Below are 19,514 nucleotides of genomic sequence, written 5' to 3' on the forward strand. Positions count from 1 at the left end.
TGAAGTCTAAGCAGTTGGATCTAGCATAGATGGATTCAGAGGCTCGAATGCCATCAGTCTTCTTCCCTCCATGTCTCAGCCCTTTCTTCAGAAGCGGCTTTATTCTCAGGCTCCTGGTTGTGGCCTCCAGTAGCCGCAGGTTTATTCTGTTGAGTAAATGCAAAAAAAAAGTGGTTTTCTCTTCACAGTAGTCCACAAAAGTCCTGGAAATAGTCCTCACTATGTCATATAACTATCCCTAAAAAGTCCCTTTGGCCAGAAAAATGCAGTGGTGTGATTGGCCAGGCCTGAATAACACATTTCACCTGTAAGACTGGGGTAGAGTTGTCTCTGTCCCTATCATATACCAGCCGTGGGCAAACTACGGCCTGCGGGCCGGATCCGGCCTGTTCGGCTGTTCTATCCGGCCCGCGGAGCCGAAAGAGCGGAGGGTTCTCTTGCTCTCCCCTCCACTCCTTTACTTTGAATTTATATTAGTTCACACAAACACTCCATCCATGCTTTTGTTCCGGCCCTCCGGTCCAGTTTAAGAACCCATTGTGGCCCTCGAGTCAAAAAGTTTGCCCACCCCTGGATAGACTGAGACTTGAAGAAGTGGGACAGAGAATCAAGGTGCTGTCACCACACGAAGAGCAAATGGTTTCTAGACAGACAAAAAGAACAGATGTCCACCACATGGTCCTGTACTATAAATCTAGCCTTCTTTCTTTTATTTGTATATATAACCTTGAAATCCTCAAAAGGCTTTAATAATGCTACATAAAATTGATATGTGCACATAATATGTTTAGCAACTAAGCAAGTTGTGTGTCTTCTCACGCAACCAAATTGTAAATTTTTAAAATGAATTTTACAAGTATAACTATCATTGTAATTATGAACTATCCTGTGTTACAATTAATTACCCATTAGTATGTCTATCCACTCTACTAGATTATACATCCTGGACAAATAGCACAGAGCCTGACACATGGCAAGCACTGGAAGAATACTTGATCAATAAATGAATGTATTAATGAGCAACACTTTTTGGTATCCTCGTCTCTATTGTAACTATTTGTTGATTTGTTGTCAACCATCAAAGCATAGGCTTCTTTCTTTGAGGTACAGTTTTTCCTTTGAAATAAGACATGTGTGTTTGGATCTGGGCAATTTTTTAAAAGAAAATGAGTCCAAATAATGAGTTGTAGGTTAATCTGATCAAAATTAAATTTTCCCTTCAAGTTTATTCTTATCCTGAATTTATAGTCTCAAGCTGGATGTAATAAAAGTTCCAGAACATTGATTTTCTTTCAGCTAATATCCAGTAGATGCCTTCACTGTGATGCTTGCTGCTAAATTGACAAAACAAGGAGAAGCCATAGTGTACTTGACTTAAAATTATGGCCACAATATTTTTCATCTCTTCCTATCAAGAGGTGGAATTTTTTCCCCTTGAATCTAGGGAGGTTTTGTGATTTATTTTGACCAACAGAATCTGGTGAAAGTAGAATTGTGCAAGTTTTGGAGTCTAGGCTTCAAAACGCCGTACAGTTTTTTGCTTTACCTCTTGGAACATTCTTGGAGCAATGAAAGAAAGTCTGGGCTAGACTAACAAATGACAAGAGACCACATAGAGAGGCCTAGCCAACAGCCAGCATCTAGGACCCAGACACATGAGTGTGCACATCTTAGTCCCTTCAACCCTGCTTGTGCTACCAGGGGACTGCAGGTCACATTGGTGATTCTAGATGAGATACAACAGAGAATTTCTCAGGAGAGCCCAGCCAAAAGTATTGAACCCAGAATCACAAGAAATGATTTCTGTTTTAAGTTACTACATTTTGTGATCTCTTGTTATGTAGCAGTAGATAAGTGATACACATAGGGAATTACCCTTAAGAACTTCATGAAATTACTATGAATATGAATCAAGACAAAAGACCCAAAACCATCTACAGATTTCATTGCAATCCCCATCAAAATCCAAATGGCATTTTTCACAGAAATATAAAAACCAATCATAAAAGTCAAATGGAACCACAAAAGACTCCAAATAGCCAAAGAAATTCTGAGAAAGTACAAAGCTGGAACCTTACATTTCCTGATTTCAACTTATATTATAAAGCTATAGTAATCAAAAGAGTATGGTATTTGCATAAAAACAAACATTTAGACCAATGGGACAGAATCAAGAGCCCAGAAATAAGCCTACACATATACAGTCAACTAATATTTGACAAGGGAGTCAAGACTACTCAGTGGAGAAAGAAAAGTCTCTTTGGTAAATGTTGCTAGGAAAACTGGATATTCACATGTAAAGAAAACAAATTAGATCCCTATCTTCCACCACTCACAAAAATTAAGTTGAAATTGATTAGAGACTTAAATATAAGACCCAAAATGTAAAACTACTAGAAAAAAATAGGAAAAGGATCCTTGACATTGCTCTTCACCACAAATTTTTGGATATGGCACCAAAGCACAAGCAATAAAAGCAAAAATAAGTAAGTGGACTACATCAAACTAAAAATCGTCTGCACAGCAAAAGAAATAGCAAAATGAAAAGACAGCTGATGGAATGGCAGAAAATATTTGTAAACATGTATCTGATTAGGGGTTAATATCCAAAAGAAACTCATAAACTCAATAGCAAAAAAAAACAACCCCACAAAAACAAACAATTCAATTAAAAATGGACAGATGACTTGGGTAGATACTTTTCCAAAGAACAATACAAATTATCAACAGGTACATGAAAAGATGTTCAACATCACTAATCATTAGGAAAATGCAAATCAAACCCACAATGAGATATCACCGTACACCTGTTAGAATGCATGTCATCAAAAGACAAGAGATAAGTATTGGCAAGGATGTGGAGAAAAGAAAACCTTTGTGCACTCTTGTTGGGAGGGTAAATTGGTGCAACTACTATGGAAAACAATATGGAGGTTCCTCAAACATTAAAAATAGAATTACCATATGATCCAGGAATCCCACTGCTGGGTATATATTTGAAAGAAATTACTATCTCAAAGAGGTTTCTACATTCCCTTGTTCATTGCAGCATTATTCACAATAGTCAAAGCATGGAAACAACCAAAGTTTCAACCAATGGATGAATGGACAGAGAAGATGTTTGCGAGACTGAACCATGGAGATTTATTCAGCCGGGAGAAAAGACATCTTGCCATTTTCAATAACATGGGTGGACCTTGCGGGCATTTTCCTAAGTGAAATAAGTCAGTCAGAGAAAGACAGATACTGTATGTTCTTACTTACGTGTGGAGTCTGTAAAAGCTGAACTCACAGAAGTGGAGTAGAATGACGGCTGCCAGGAACTGGAGGGTCAGGAAAATGTGGGGATGTCGGTCAAAGGGTATAAACTTCAGCTATAAGATGAATAAGTTCTGGGGATCTGATATACAGCGTGGAGACTTGGTGATTATAATTAGCTCTACTGTAGTATATACGTGAAAGTTTTTAAGAGAATCAGTCTTAAATGTATCCTTTTGGCAATTTGTACGTATATTAAATCATCACTTTGCACACGTTAGACTTACATATGTTATATGTCAGCATACAACACTGTACTGGTTTACTTTATATGTTTTTGTCTTTTTTTCCAGCTTTGGAAAAAAAAGACAAAAACATATAAAGTAAACCAGTACAGTGTTGTATCTTATCAAGGGAAAAATATGTGAGGCAAACAAGATATTGGCAGATGAGAAAGGAAGACCAGAGAAGACACGTAGAAAAAATAAAGCCCAAGCTGGTCTTGGAGAACTGGAAGGAATTGGCAGGATGAAGAAACAAGGAAACATGCCTACGTGGGGATGCATTAGAGAAGAGTTCATTAGAAAGTATTTTACCTATGGTCAAATTAAATGTAATTAAATGTCCCCGGGCCTCATGCTGAGTTATGTGAACATTGGGGGGAGCACATGGAAGTGGTTGGAGGATTTGGGGAGGGCGGGGTGCGGTTTACTAAAAAACCCCAAAAGAAATATGATGCATTTCTCAAGCACAAATTTAATTGATTATTTGGAGGAAAAGTTGTATAACTTAGTAAAAACTTTAAATTGTATTAAAGCATATGCTAATATATGTGGAGAAAATTCATGTGAGTTTTCAAGATAAAACATGAGACTTCAAAGAAATCTCTGGCTCTGGCTTGGAGGTAGTTCAGCCTGTCCCCCAGATTCTTTGACTCGTCTCTGTATTTGGGGTATTTTGATGGAAAAGACTGAGAAGCACTGGATCCCTTTACTTGTGTAAACCTTGGAACTTCTTTTCTTTTTTTCTAGTTTATCTTAGGCTGTTTAGGACTCTTGACATGTTAGTTGATAATAGCTCTGGTACCAGATAGTAATTTAAGGAACTAACTCAAGGAGTAAAGAGGGCCTAAGGCTGCCCAAACATTGTTAAGATCTCCAGCAAAGACATCATCTAGAATGGCTTATTGTAATGGCTTTGATATTTAAAAAAGAAGTCCCAACTCAGCATGTAGAGGGAAGCGATCCTGCAGTGAATGTGTATTAACACAGAAAAATCTTTATTACTCAACAGCAGCTTTTATGTGGTAAATCTTCTTTCAAATTATGAGCATAATTAAGTATATAACACGATAATGTCCTTAATATACCTAACATATTTAGTAACTTACAGATCAGCAGCATCTATTAAAACAAAATTTTTCTTAACCTAAGGGAAATAGGAAACACTGCAATAGAGGGGAAAAAAATGTTTAGATTTAACCTGAGAAGTCATGTTATTTGCCACGAAGAGGCAAAGAGATCTTCTGAACAAGAGAATGGGGTAGGATATTGTAAATCACCTCCCCACCCCCCAGCCCCTCTAAATTTTGTACTCATTGATTATTTGAGGTGTTGTGGGTTCTCAGATCATTAAACCCACATACTAAAATGTAAGCATGAACAGCTAACCAAACCAAAGATAACAAATAATTTTGACATAATCTAAGACAGTGAGCGTAAGGAGTCAGATGTATGTTATTTATTGATCAGAATGAAAATGTTTCTATGTCAGATATATTTTAACTTTAGTTCTCTTTATTTGGCTTTTCTTAGTCTGAGCTTTAAATTCTGCCCTTCAGATGTCAAATTCTATTTGTGATACATTGGCTATCAGCTCTCCATCATGCATTCACCGCAGACAGAAGGAAAAACTAAAGGATGATGTAAGAAGAAAAAAATAGGGTATATTTCTTTTTCTTAAACTCCTAAGCAAGCATGTATAAAATCACTGGATTTTCCAGTACTCTTTGAGATATTAAATATTTTAGGTTTCTTATGTAGATTAGTATCTCATATAAGTCAATACACTGTGATGGTCTGAATTCTTGTAAAATGATGTCACAAATAGTACAAACTGGTTTCATCTTTCTGATTTTGTCTCTCATTGGTGTTTCAAGCCACTTGGTGCTGCTCCTTTTAAATATATTATTTTGGCCCATTTTCCTGTAGCATTAATCACTTTATTTTAGTTCCTGGGAATCCAGGTGTGCTTATCTCAGGTGGCAATCCTGGCATGAAGGGTGCCAGTGATTACCTATGTTGATCGTATCTTTTGAACCACATATAACACAATAAAATTGTTCATCTGTTTTCTCTCCCACATGATTTAACTGAAGCGATTCATTAACTGTCACTGTTTTTATTGGATGTTGAAACCATTCCAATTTCAGTGGCAGTGCTACAACTTGGCATGATTTTAGGTATTTTTTTCATAGAATAAAAATGATTACTTGGCTGAGATAAAGGTTTACTTTGGCCAGACTATTTCATTGTCCATTGTTCATTCTAGAGAATCTGTCACTCACCATTACAATCACAAAGGGCTCAGAAAGGCTTATTTTGCTTTCTTGTTATTTCTTCTAAGACTACTGCAAGTTCATTGGGGAACACAAATGAAAGGGCATTAGTAAATGACAGTTTAAATCAGTTAAACTTTTATGGTTGTTTGGAAAGATTTCATATGTTTTCCAGATGATTCATTTAAGTTTGCTATCTACAAGAAAAACATTTTCGCTTCTAATTGAAGCAAAGTTTAATCTATTACCTTGTGTATTTATTTAGTTCTCATTTTATGGATGCATATCTGTCAGTTTTAAATAAATATTTTTAAAATTACCATGTTAGACTTCTCTCTTGGTATTTATAGTGTTTTCATTGATTTATCTGACTTAATATTTAGAGTTCTTTGATAAAATTTTTTGCCTTGAATTACAAGATTACAGCCCAGAGAGTCTGTTAAATGTTATCTGGTTTCACCCTCTAAATAGTATAAATGAGAGAATGGAGAGTTAAATAATAATTCTCAGTTTACAGAATTAGTTGGTGACATGGCCGAGACTAGACTGGAACTCTCCAGAGAGGAGCAAAGAAACAAAGAAATATACAGTAGGAGAAAAAGAGATACGAAAATTAGAGGGCCGGTACAGGAAGTCTCCCATTTAAATAATAGCATTCTAGAAAGAGCAAACAAAGAAAACGGAGAGGAAGAAGTCATCAACAAATGGTCAAAGATATTTCCCTTCCAAATGAAGGACGGAGGGTTTCTTGATAGAAAGGGCCTACTACCAGTAAGTCTCACCAGCTTTAAAAGGTAAAAGTTGACTCACATTAAAACACACATCATTGTGAAATTTTACAACACTAGGAACAAAGAAAAAGTTCTTCAAACTTTCAGAGAGGAAAAACAAAACAGGACAAATAGAAAAGATTTAGAATCAAAGTGGCTTTTGATTTCTTACAGTGACAGATATTTAAATGAACAATATCTTCAAAATTCTGAAGAAAAATTGTTTCCAACTAGAATTCCTTACCAAATTATTAATGAAGTGTAAGGATAAAAGTATTTTCATGCATGCAAAGACTCAGAAAATTCATTTCCATGCCTAATTTTTTTATTTTTTTTTACTCAGGTTTTCTTTGTTTGCTCATTTGTTTGTTAATCCTCACGTAAGGATATTTTCCCATTGATTTTTAGAGAGAGTGGAAGGAAGGAGAAGAGACAGAGAGAGAGAAACATCGGGGTACGTGCCCTTGACTGGAATTGAACCCGGGACCTTCAGTCCATGGGCTGACTCTCTATCCACTGAGCCAAACCAGTTAAGGCTCCATGCCTAATTTCTTAGAAATCTACTGGATCTTCAAAAAAAAAAAACAAAAAAGAGTTAACCTAGAAAGAGAAAAACTTGTAACCATGAAACAAAGAGTGAAACAAGTTAGAAGTGAAGCATAATGGTCATTGGAACCAGTCTAGACTAAGAAGGTCAAAAAAGTCCCAGGAGAAAATTTTCATACTAAATTTGATGGGATATTTATGCACCTTAAATTATTGAAAGAAGATTAGATAATTGGCTAAGAATTTAAGGCTGGATTCATGATATATAGAAAGCCAAACAAATGAAAATACAAAAAGAAAAACACTGTTAATTCCAGGAAAAACTAAAAATTGGTCTAGAAAATAAGAGCAGTCATTTCCCACTTGTGAATATATAGTTTACATCATCATAATTCACACAGTCATAATTTAAAGAAAAAATATTGATCCATATCAAGTAACATAATTAGATATAAAAACATAGCTTCTATCTGAAAATAATTTTAAACATTGAAATAACTATATTTTTAAGTTGTATTTTAAGACACTGAATTTCCAGCAAAATAGTAAAGATTTGTGAGTGCAAAATCTAAATGAATGAGGAAATCTGGAGCAGCACACCACTTTTACCTTAAGATTATTGTCTAAACCTGGTAAAATTGAACTTTGGATTATATGACTGTGTGGGCCCTGAGAACAGAAGAAAAATTCCAAGGACTGTGCAAGTGGGAATCTAATAAGATATGCCCTTTATTCAAAAGCTAGACTGTTAGAGGATTCTACCCTCTGTGTAAGGTTGAACCAGAAGTATATTACCCCATATACTACCCTCAGAGTATTCTAAGGCAAATTGTTTTGGAGATGAGTAAAGTAGTTCTAAAAGAATATCAACACATAATTTTCTAGGGATTATGGATGACTCAGTATCTATCATTACTAAGTATATAAGGACAGTAAATACCATAAGCAAGAATTAACATAAAAAGCAAATGCATGAAGATTTTATTTATTGGAATTATCAGACTCAGAATATAAAGTAATTATGTTTACTGTGTTCAGAAAGAAAATCTAAGCTAAAAAAATAAAATAAAAAAGTAGATGTGAAAAACAACCAAATCAATATCTAGGAATGAGAATTGTTATCTATATCTATATATGTAAAAGCCTAAGCAACCGAATGACCAGTCAACCGGTCGCTATGATGCCCACTGACCACCAGGGGCCAGGCACTCAATGCAGGAGCTGCCCCCTGGTGGTCAGTGCACTCCCACAGTGGGAGTGCCACTCAGCTGACCAACGGGCGCCAGATGCCGGGCTCACGGCTGGCAAGTGCAGCTGCGGTGGCATGAGCCTCTCCCACCTCTGGGGCAGTGCTACTGAGCAGCAGCTGTGGCAGGTGCAGCGGGGCGGGCTGAGCCAGAGTGGCACCCGACCCGGGCTCCTCCCCGGCCTCCTGCCGCTTCACGCACTGCTACATCCATTGGGGGATGTTGGACTGCCGGTTTAGGCCCGATCCCTGTAGTCCGACATCCCCGAGGGGTCCCAGATTGCGAGCCAGGCTGAGGGACCCCACTGGTGCATGAATCCGTAACAAAGGGCCTCTAGTAATTGAAATAAAAATAATTAAAACAACAAATGAGTTAGAAATGAAGAATTAGTGAAATAGTTTTATACGTCCATTATATCAAGCTTATAAATTGGGTTGTTCAAATCTTACTTGTTTTTTGGTCTGCTTGTCCTGGTAATGAGAAATATGCTAATATCTTTCATATGATTGTGGATTGGTATATTTCTCTTTCTCTCGTAGGTGTCAATTTTACTCTATGTATTTTGATGTTTTTTATTGGTATATACAAATTTAAAATTGTTATATCTTTCTGGTGACTTTAATCTTTTACCATTTTAAAAAAAGGCCTATTTTTTAATAATGCTTATGTGATATAATAAAAAATATATATTGTTTTTGCTCCCTGTTCCTGTGCTTGATATAATGGACATATAAAAGGCATTGTATAAAACCTATAGTGAAGTGTTTGTACACTCTTAATGGTTTTTTTGCAAACTATTTTCATCAGGGGATATAATCCCTGAATGAAATTCCTACTGATTATGTAATGAATATTTATGACTTCAGATGTAATAAAACCTATTATTTTAAAAGATAAAAAATAAATAAAAATTAAGTTAAAAGATATATGAAATTGATGACTTCCTGGCAAGAATGCTAAAGTAAAAACAGAGAAAGCACAAATAATTGTTAAAGAAAATGAGTAAAGATTATCAGAAAGCACGGATTGATTGCTGAGTGGGGAAATTCTATTGCCATGCAGGCAACCCAATCAAGCATGGAGTCCAGAAAGGCTCTCCAGTTTGAGGTTTGGGAGAAAAGATCACAAACTGTTGCCGAAACCGGTTTGGCTCAGTGGATAGAGCGTCGGCCTGCGGACTGAAGGGTCCCAGGTTCGATTCCGGTCAAGGGCATGTACCTTGGTTGCGGGCACATCCCCAGTAGGGGGTGTGCAGGAGGCAGCTGATCGATGTTTCTCTCTCATCGATGTTTCTAGCTCTCTGTCCCTCTCCTCTCTCTTCCTCTCTGTAAAAAATTAATAAAATATATTAAAAAAAAAAAAGATCACAAACTGTCTCAGCCCTGTATTAATGCAGGGTACCTAGATGCTGTTGATGAGCAATATCTGTGTTGGTTGGGTACACACTGGGCTGGCTGAAGGTTCTATGCTGTGTAGGTATGGCATGTATCAGGAGAAAGGCATCCAGCCAGGGGCCTCTGGTTTGCACAAGTAGCAAATGAGTCAAGCCAGTCTGCACAGTTGTTGGCAGGGTAGGTGGCCAAGTCAAGGTTTGTTATAACCAATATCAGGAGCGAAAAGGAGGCATCCCTACAGATGCTGCAGACATAAATAAAAAGAAAATATGAGCAGTTTTCCATCAATATATTTTTAAATTTAGAAGAAATAAGGAAATTTTCAGAAAAATAGAACTAACTGATTCAGCCCTAATCGGTTAAGCTCAGTGGATAGAGCGTTGGCCTGTGGACCGAAGGGTCCCAGGTTCGATTCTGGTCAAGGGCATACCTTGGTTGCAGGCTCCTCCCCTGACCAGGCCCTGGTCGGGGCTTATGCAGGAGGCAACCAATCATTGTGTTTCTCTCACATTCATGTTTCTCTCTTGTCTTTCCTTCTCCCACTCTCTCTCAAAATCAATGGAAAAATATTCTCAGGTGAGCATATGTTAAAATGAGGATTAAAAAAATAATGATAATTAAAAAATAAATTAAAAAAATAAAACTGATTCATTAAGGAATATAAAGTCTGAATAGTTCTGTAACTAAGAATGAAATTAAAAGAGTAATTTTTAAAATCTTTCTACAAAGAACAATCAGGCTCAGACAGCTTCACTGGCAAGTCTACCTAATAGTCAAAGAACAAATAATTCCAGTTTTATATAGACTCACACATAACCTTAATACCAAAACATGAAAAGGACAATATAAGAAAGAAAATTTAGAGGCCAACTTGACTTTTAAATAGAGATGCAGAAATCCTATACAATTACGCAAACCCAAATCCATATTATATAAATAAAATATCACATATTTTGAGCATGTTGGGTTTGTCTTTTGAATGCAAGCTTGATTTAACATTAAGAAATTAAAATAATCCACCACATTTAAAAAATTAAATAAAACATACCAACTTTCTAGGAATAAAGGATAATATAGTTCTACATTTTGCTAAAAAGCTGGGATCAGAACCATTTTGTATTCCTGTTTGTGTTTTTCCTACGTGGCATTTTCCATTTTAATTAGGCTCATGTTCAGCCAAAAATGTGATAAGCCCTATGGGCATGCCGCTCAAAGGATATGTGTGGTGCTTCTCATCACAGCACGCAGGCCTAGACCAGTGTTATCCCCATCCAATCTGGCTTTATGGAACGCAAAAACTAGGGACTACCCAGCACTTGCTGAATACATGGCCCATTAATATGCCTTGTAAGGGAAAGATAAATTGATTCAAAATTCAGTCTCTGCCTTTCTAACCAAGAAAGAGAGATTTTTTTTTTTTCATCTTAAACTCTTATGGACCATGGACATTACCCCCGTAACTCCAAACCACCCTCAGGTTCAGGTTAAACTCAATTAACCCATCCTTGCTCTACTGCCTCCTCTTTATAACACTTTCCCTAAACTGTCCTTTGAATTCTTTAGCCCCGAGTCAAACCACTTGCTTATCTCCTTTATATATCTAGTTTAGACAAGCCAAGAGAATAGCCGCCAAATACTGTTTTTAATTACTTTTTTGAGTAAAAAATGCTTGCCTCAGCTGTGCTTTTATAACTGTATTATTAACTGCCAACGGGCACTTTGCCTTTTATATTAAATTTGGTGAACAGAACAATAGAATGTTGAGCTGGGGAAGAATTTTAAAGGCTAGTTATTCCAGGCCTCCTTTTGGTTGTCTCTAAACCGTCTTGCAGTGGGCGTTCTCAAGCCCATGCTTAAATACATCAAGGACTGGTGAACTTACTTGTTATGAAGGGCTATTACACAACATCCACTAATGATGATGATGTTGATAAGCACACTTCAGTAAGAAAAATGCATTTTCCTTTCATCTTTCTTTCTTGTCACATAGCAACAGTCTTGGGGAGGGGGCAAAGGGAGTTGCATTTCAAAATACATCTTACACTCTTTTCTCAATGTTTCATTAAATTCAGTACATTGTCCTGGGATGATAGGACACATGGGACATATATTCAGAATAGGACACTATTAGACTCACTTTCTGAATTAGCTGCCAAAGGCCAACAAAATGACATATATCACTTGGGAGGTAATATTATTTACCTCCCCTTAATAGGATGCATGCTTTGAATTACTTTTGCTTTTGGGTTTTTTTTCCCCCAGAGAAAGGATAGGTAAGCTCTACCTGTCCTTTCCTACCCAATTTTCCTTGTGACCACAGACACAGGTTTTAAGACAATTGGTCTAGGTTTGCCATGTAATTTATGCTGGAAGAAGCTAGGGGTTCTCATGGGAGTTAGGCTCCTGAATTTTGTACCAAGCATTGAAATTAATAAATGACTAAAGACTCATGTGCTGATTCTGTTTTGAACTCAATGAATTACTGCTGCTTCTGTTGATGTCAGTATTATCTAGAAATAGTAAATGTGCTATGACAGGGAAAGCTGACACCTGGCAGCCAATTTGTTCAAATTTTCCCATGCAATTTTTTATTGGTGTGGTAGTTCTAAATTCAGAACAGTAGCTGCTTCTGGTGTTTTGGAAGTAGTATTTTCTCTCTTGCCACTGAGGGTAATAAATTCAGCAATGTTATCTAAACAATCCACATAAATGAAAGATTAATGATCACTACATAGAGACAATATTATAAGATACTATTAATCCAAGTCTCAGGATCCCCTAAGCTCTCTGCATTATCATCTGCCTGTGATATGATGAGACACCCCAGCATTCACATGAAGGATGGAAAAGAAAGAACTAGACGTAGAAAACAGAGGGGTGGCTAGGGTGGCCAGAGCACAGGCCTGATGAAGATTTCATACCTGCTCTGCTCTGGAGCCCCTGCCGCTGCTGCTGCTGGGCTGTGCAGTGTCCGCACGGTGCTGGCCACAAGTTTAGGGAAAGCCACTTGTCCTCTGTAGATTAAGAGTTGGCTAAGTCGAATAGGGAAGCAAAGTCTATCAAACCCAATAACCAAAGACTTTGACTTACTAGTAGAATATTCCATACTTAGAGAGACATGACTTTGGTCCTGACCTAATTGGCTGCTTTCATCTCCTTTACATTAACACCAATATTAATTACAAACTATTGATGAAATTATAGTTACTGGTTAAGTGCCAAAAGTTTGTTTTTTAAGAATTAGCCCTTTTACCAGGTAACTCTCAGAAGTTGGGAGAGAGTGTACATTTCCCTCATATATTTGTTCCCTATTAAGTTGTCCAAAATGAACTTCAAATAACTACAATTGATAGTTAATAACATGTGTTGGTGAGTTTATCATATGCCAGACATTGTCTAATGTGTTATATGTATTTTAATCTTATTTAATTCTCACAACACCTATATGAAGTACATGTTATTGTCCCCATTTTAAAGATGAGAAAACTAAAGTTCAGATTAAGATAACTTGCTTGAGGTCACATAGCTGGTCATGCTGACTCTTGATTTGACCCCAAGCGATCTGAGTGACTACAAAACCCCAGCTCTTAACCACCATTCTGTGCAAATGAGCAATGTCTACACAATGAAGCTGAAAAACAGAAAATGTCCTCTTACAGAAATGGAAAAAATGATATAGTCATTCATAGGCCATAGGTAGGACTAAGTAAGGTGTGTAGGCTGCTTCGAACAGTGCCTGGCTCCCTGGTGCCTTTGAAAAGATGGTGGGTATCCTGATTGTTGTTACAATTTTTAAGTGAAGTATAGGTGTTCTATATGCTTTGGCTTGCCTTATTTTCATAGGGGGCTTGCCCCCTGAGAAGGTGGCATAGTGCCTTTGGTGTATAAGCACAGTAATTATAAGCCTTGAGGCCAAACCTGGATGGCACTTTGAAGATGGAATTAAAACTAGCATGTAGCTGCCAAGTACCCAGCAGAGCAGTGTTTGGCAGATGTTCTAATTCCAGCATCTCTCTGAAAGCAGGATTTCCCCAGCAATGTGTTTTATGAACATGTCAAAATGCCACATGTTTCCTATGCTTTTCTGATAAGCAAAACATTTAGAATCTGTGCTCTGTCACCTTTAAACACTAAATATTTTGATTGAAAAAAAAAAGAATACACCTTACCGTTTACTTCAGACCATCCAGTGTGATGATAGTGGCAGAAGTGATGGCTTCCGTTGATTCTGTGTATGCAGAGACCTCGAGGTCCAGGGAGTGCTTTGGCCTTTGGTATTTAAAGGATGCCACGCAGCCAGTTTCCTTACTGGCTTACAAAATAACTGCTCAGTAGTTGTTATGGATAGAATGTGTGTGTCTCCCCTTAAATGTGCATGTTGACCGGCTAGCCCCCACTGTGATAGCATTTGGAAATGGAGCTATTGGGAGGTAATTAGATGAGGTCACGATGATGGGGCCCTCACGATGTGATTAGTGTCTTTATCAGAAGAGACACCAAAGAGCCTAGTGAGCATGGGGACAATAGAACTATATTGCTGTCCATTTTTTGGAAAAGAAAGCACAGCCATCTCCCTAAGTCAGTAAGCTTTTTTTCTTTTTTGAGGTTAGCAAGGGAGCAAAGAGAGATTGACAAGAGGTTGAATGCGAGCCTGGAAATATCAGGTCTCATCATGCTTCAAAAAGCAAAAGGAAGATGATTACCAGACATACATTTTTTATGTTTTTCAGTGAGATCATCCCAATTAAATGACGAATTTTGCCTCAGGAATGTTGGTTTTTATTCAGAAAATTAGATATGAAGACAGATTAAAAGAGAATGATGGGAATAGTCTACTGTATTTTTAAAGATGCACTTCCCTCTTTGGGGTCCCTTTATATGAATGCTAATAGGGTTGACTTGGCTCCAAAGCAGAAGATCTGAGTTCCTCAGCATCACTTCAGCCAAAATTGTGAGGGTAATAGTGTGAGGGCCTTTTGATCTTGCTGATTAACATGGAGCTTGGCTAACCTGATTACATGATTCTGCCAGAAACTGTGTTTAGGTCTGTTACTACAGCATATCAAATTCAAATGAAGCTCCTTGGCTCGTCTATTCCAGAACTGTGGCATTTTATTATTTGAAAATGAGGCTCCCTGTTTGCATAAGGAAAAAGTTCAGGTGTATAATTTATTTTGATTTTTAAAATTAATCTCTGTGTTGCTTTTTCCCAGTTAAGAAGTGAAACCCTACAGTACAAGCATGGATAATTCAGAAATCCATTCAGTTAATATATATTAATTGCCTGATATGTCACAGGCCATGTGCAAGGTACTGAGGATACTGTGGTGAAACATAATAGGCAAGGCCCCAACCCTGTGTTTATTTGTCTTACATATGAGATATAAAGCCATCTGTGATTCAACCCATTTTTCAACTCTGACCTCAATCAGTCTTCTTGCCACATGTTGTGGGGACCAGGACAGAGAGCATCAGGCTGCTGAGCAGATGGCAGAGACCATTCAAAAGAGCAGGGGTGAAAGGACTGGCATTTTGCAGAAGGGAAGCAAGCCCACCCTTGCAATACAGTTGGCAGACTTTAATCCTGTATAATAAATAGGTAATATGCAAATTGACCATCACACCCTCACAAGATGGCTGCTTATGACCAGGCCAGTGGGGGGGTTAGTGAGGGACAACCAAATGACTGAACAGCAGGCTGTCGGGGGCAACCAGGCTGGCAGGGGGGCCGTGAGGGGCCGGAAGGGTCCCATATTGGAGAGGGTGCAGGCTGGGCTGAGGGGACCCCCTTCCCCTGTGCATGAATTTTGTGCACCGAGCCTCTAGTATGTATATAAGTGGGTTGACTTTTGTATTGTACTTTCCCATTGTATTATAATTATTAGCATATTTTATTAGGTTGCAATCTGCTGTAATATTTAAGGTAATACTTGCTCCTCTCACAAACAAACCAAAAAATACATGGTGAACCAAACACAAAAGAAGTTTCCCTTTCCTAATCATATAAAGTCAAAACAGGGTGCCTGTGGGTTGCCTACTGGCCATGCACAGACTAATGCAGCAGATAATTCAGGGGTCCTGACATCTTCCATCCTGTGGCTTCCCCATCTGTAGTACATGGCGTCCCAGGGTGCCAGGCCCATCTGAACAAGGCCTGAAGGCAAGGGCATAGAGAACCACACACGAGGGGGTGTAACAGCCCTGAACTGATGCTTACCACTTGTATTCACATCCTATCGCTCAGAGCTCAGCTGCATGGCTACCCCTATCTGGCAGATACAATCTAGCTCCCTGGGACATCGACACCAGAAAAGTATGATAAGGGGCCATATCTTAATTCTCTATCTTTTCACTTGCTTCTTTCTTTCTCAGATGGAAAAAAAGAATCATGGTCAGAAGCCTCTTTATACAGTAACCCTGTGTCCATCACAGACAGATGTGGCTCGGACCTGGATTCCCTTTTCTTGGCCTCTGGTGCTTTTTTTGCTAAGCATTTCTGCTTGTGGTGGCACATATTCATTGGGTAGCTATTTCTGAATGCTTTGCCTACAAATGCTTTTGTCTCCGGGCTCCCCATGTGTTCCTTTGAAAGGGAAAGTGCTTAGCATGTAGGCTGGGTGCCACATGTGTTCTGACTTGCTGGCACCTGGAAGTGTTAGGAGGTTCCAAGTCGTTGCCTACTGGCCACCACAGGCTAATGAAGGCAGCTTCTTTTTATTTTCCCTGCCTCTCCTAGGTGCCTTGTCAGCGGCCAGGGAGAGCTGGGAATATGACTCGGGTGCCAGGGACCTCCAGAGCCCGGACCTGCAGAGTCAGCCGGCCCTGCAGAAGCTTCTCGAGTGCGGTGGCAGCTCCGTGCACCAGCAGGCCACCGCTCTGCACAAACTGCTCGCACAGGCCCCACGTGTCGGCGACTCTGTGGGAGGAAGCTACCTAGAACTGGCCAACACAGTGAGTGCTTTCTAGTTTACAGAACACACCTTTAGGCCTGTGTGTGTTCCAGTGCAAATATTTTAATGTTGAACTCCAGGGACATATTGGGTATTGTCTCTCTTATTTACCTAATGAGCATGGTTTAGGCTCCAGCAGTGCCCATAACGTTACGTGCTCCAAACACTTACGTCAGTGGCTTTACTCGTTACTAAGAGCAGAATGGACTCCTTCGTGTTTTTGGTTGGTAACTTGTACAGATTTAATTACTAGAATGTCAATAACAGCTTTTCTACAACTAGAATATGTCTGTGTTACCAGAAATTACAAATTAATAGGATATAATCCTTTCTGTTCCCTAAATGGTATTTACTCATTTGAAAAACAAAGAGGACAGTAAGTTTATTGTTTCTGCTTGTACTTTTAAAATATTGACTGTAAAAAACTATGATACAACTTAGAATTTAATTTTGCTTAGGTTAACCTTCCTTTTTACCTTAGAGTGAATCATTACCATGATGCCCTCTGGGTGAAAAGCTATTGTCTTCCTTTTAAGTTAGTTCTGAGGAATGAGGGTGGGTGGCTGATGGCCTGCACTATTTGGGGAGACATGTGGACAGTTTACAAATCGAGATTGCTATCCAACCTACCTTGCTTCTTGACACGGAAGTTTGAATGGTGGAAGATCTTGACAACATCACTTATCTTGTGTATATTTACAGTCTGTTTTGACGTAAACGGTGGTTTTCAGACGTTTTGTGTTTGAGAAGCATTTTCTGATTCAGACATTTTTGGTGACATGCCTGAAGGAACTAACAATTCTACATATTCCAGCAATAATTAAAATACAATCATTGGACAAATCCCAGTTAAAGAACGTTCTATAAAATACCTGACCAGTATTCCTTGAAACTGTCAAGGACACCTGAAGCAGGAAAAGGCTGAGAAAGAGAAACTGTCACAGCTAAGAGGAGCCTAGGAAGGGGACATGAGGTACAAACTAAGGAAAGCTGAATAAATTGTGGACTTCAGTTAATAATGTATCTATATTGGCTCATTAATTGTGACAATTATACCATAATAAGTAAAGATGCTTCCCTATCAGGTTTTCTCAGTGTTTAGAGTGTCAGCCCTTCGACTGAAGGGTCATGGGTTTGATTCCGGTCAAGAGCACGTGCAGGAGGCAACCAATTGGTGTGTTTCTCTTACATTGATGATTCTCTGTCTTTGTCTCTACCCCTCCCTTCTACTCTCTCTAAAAATCAATGGAAAAAATATCCTCAATGAAAAAAAAAAGATTATTATTATTATTATTATTATTATAATGTAAAATGTTAGTAGGGGAAACTGGATGTGAGGTATATGAGAATTTTCTGTCCTATTTTTGCAACTTTTCTGTAAATCTAAAACTATGATAAAATTTAAAATGTATTAAAAGCATGCACATACACACAATCACTACTAGGGTATGACCATGTCTCATACAATCTGTAAAAGCCTCCATCGTTATTGTACTATTTGTCACTTGGTCACCCTTCAAGGACATTCTTGCTCCGTTTAAGGAGAACCATTAACTATCTTAATCTTGCCTTCCTGCTTGCTCGGGAGACTAGGCAAGCATCAGTAAACATGTCATCTTCCTCGGGCATGGGCTAGGACGTAGGCTGTGCTGTAACACATAATTTGCAGTGAGTTGGACTTTATACTATATCAGCTCAGCCTTTGTCAAAACAAACACGCCAGAGCAACATGGGTTACATAGCAAGAATCACTTCATCAGATTTATTTTTATCAAAGTTGGCAGTGGTCTAAACACATTGATCAAAATTTAGTGGCACCTGCTGTGACAGATTCAGGTTTCATGGCCCACCAGCTTTCTGCAGCAAGCCTGCTGTGGAAAACGGCAGGAGTTGGCTGTTTCCCACCCGTGTGTGGCTGCTTGGTTCTTGGCCTCGTCAGTAACCTCTTGGATTTCATTTTGTTCTCCCATCTCTCCTGGTCAGAGGCCAGCTCATCCCCGGAGCTTCCCACCCCCAGGTTCTCTGTGTGTTGTGGGTGAAGCGTTGGAACTGATGTAGCTGCCCAAGATGGCCTCTGCAGATGCCAGTGTAAGAAACACTCCCTTAAATATCAAGCACACAGCTCAGGCAGGAGTGTTCACCTTACTAAAATTCATGAACTGCACACTTACAGCTTACACACTTTTCTGTATATGCATCTAGAAAAGCTTAAGACAAACACATCGTCTATGAGGGTGACTGTTTATTGGAATACACTGAATAAGTTTTTTTAAAGCTACAATTCCACAAACAACGTTGTACACACTCACTTAAGATGATCCCTTGGTGAGAACAAGACCATAAATGCAAATACAGGCACTGAAGTCCTGTGATGGTGATTACATTATTAATTGTCTCACTGAATTGAACATTTTGAAAAACCTCTAATTCTGTTTAAATTCTCAGATCCTTGATAACGTCTTTGGACCTTGTGGGAGAGTGCATTTTGAGCCCCACTTCCTCACCCTTCCTATATTTTTATCATTTGTCGTGTGATGTTGGAGTCCTCCTGTCAAATGTGAGAAATAGAAAGTGATGGTTGTTTTATCCCCGGTGCTGAGGGTGGTTGGTTTCATAGCAATAGCTGATGCAGAGTCTTCTCACAGAGGTCCATGGAGCCCAGTTTGAGAAGTGCCCTGTATAGGCGGCCAAAGAAAGCAAGTCACTTCTCTAAACTGCACACTTGGGCAATGCCTTCACTTACATACCCACATTAAAAGTAATTTATGTTCCTTCCAAAGCAAATGCTAAGC

The 19,514-nt window shown here is 38.6% G+C and overlaps 1 protein-coding gene across 1 annotated transcript in view; it reads left to right on the forward strand.

The window, feature by feature from the left end:
- The window catches only part of MCC (MCC regulator of WNT signaling pathway), a gene marked incomplete at its 5' end in the record, with an annotated part of 397,198 nt that overhangs the window by 77,613 nt on the left and 300,071 nt on the right, over positions 1-19,514 (forward strand). Inside the window, one exon of the mRNA XM_080682125.1 lies at positions 16,509-16,723. Within this exon, the coding sequence (XP_080538251.1) occupies positions 16,509-16,723 (215 nt within the window). The remainder of the gene's footprint in view (positions 1-16,508; positions 16,724-19,514) is intronic.

This window comes from Plecotus auritus, assembly GCF_963455305.1.
Source record: "Plecotus auritus genome assembly, chromosome: 7".
NCBI classification, from domain to species: Eukaryota; Metazoa; Chordata; class Mammalia; order Chiroptera; family Vespertilionidae; genus Plecotus; species Plecotus auritus.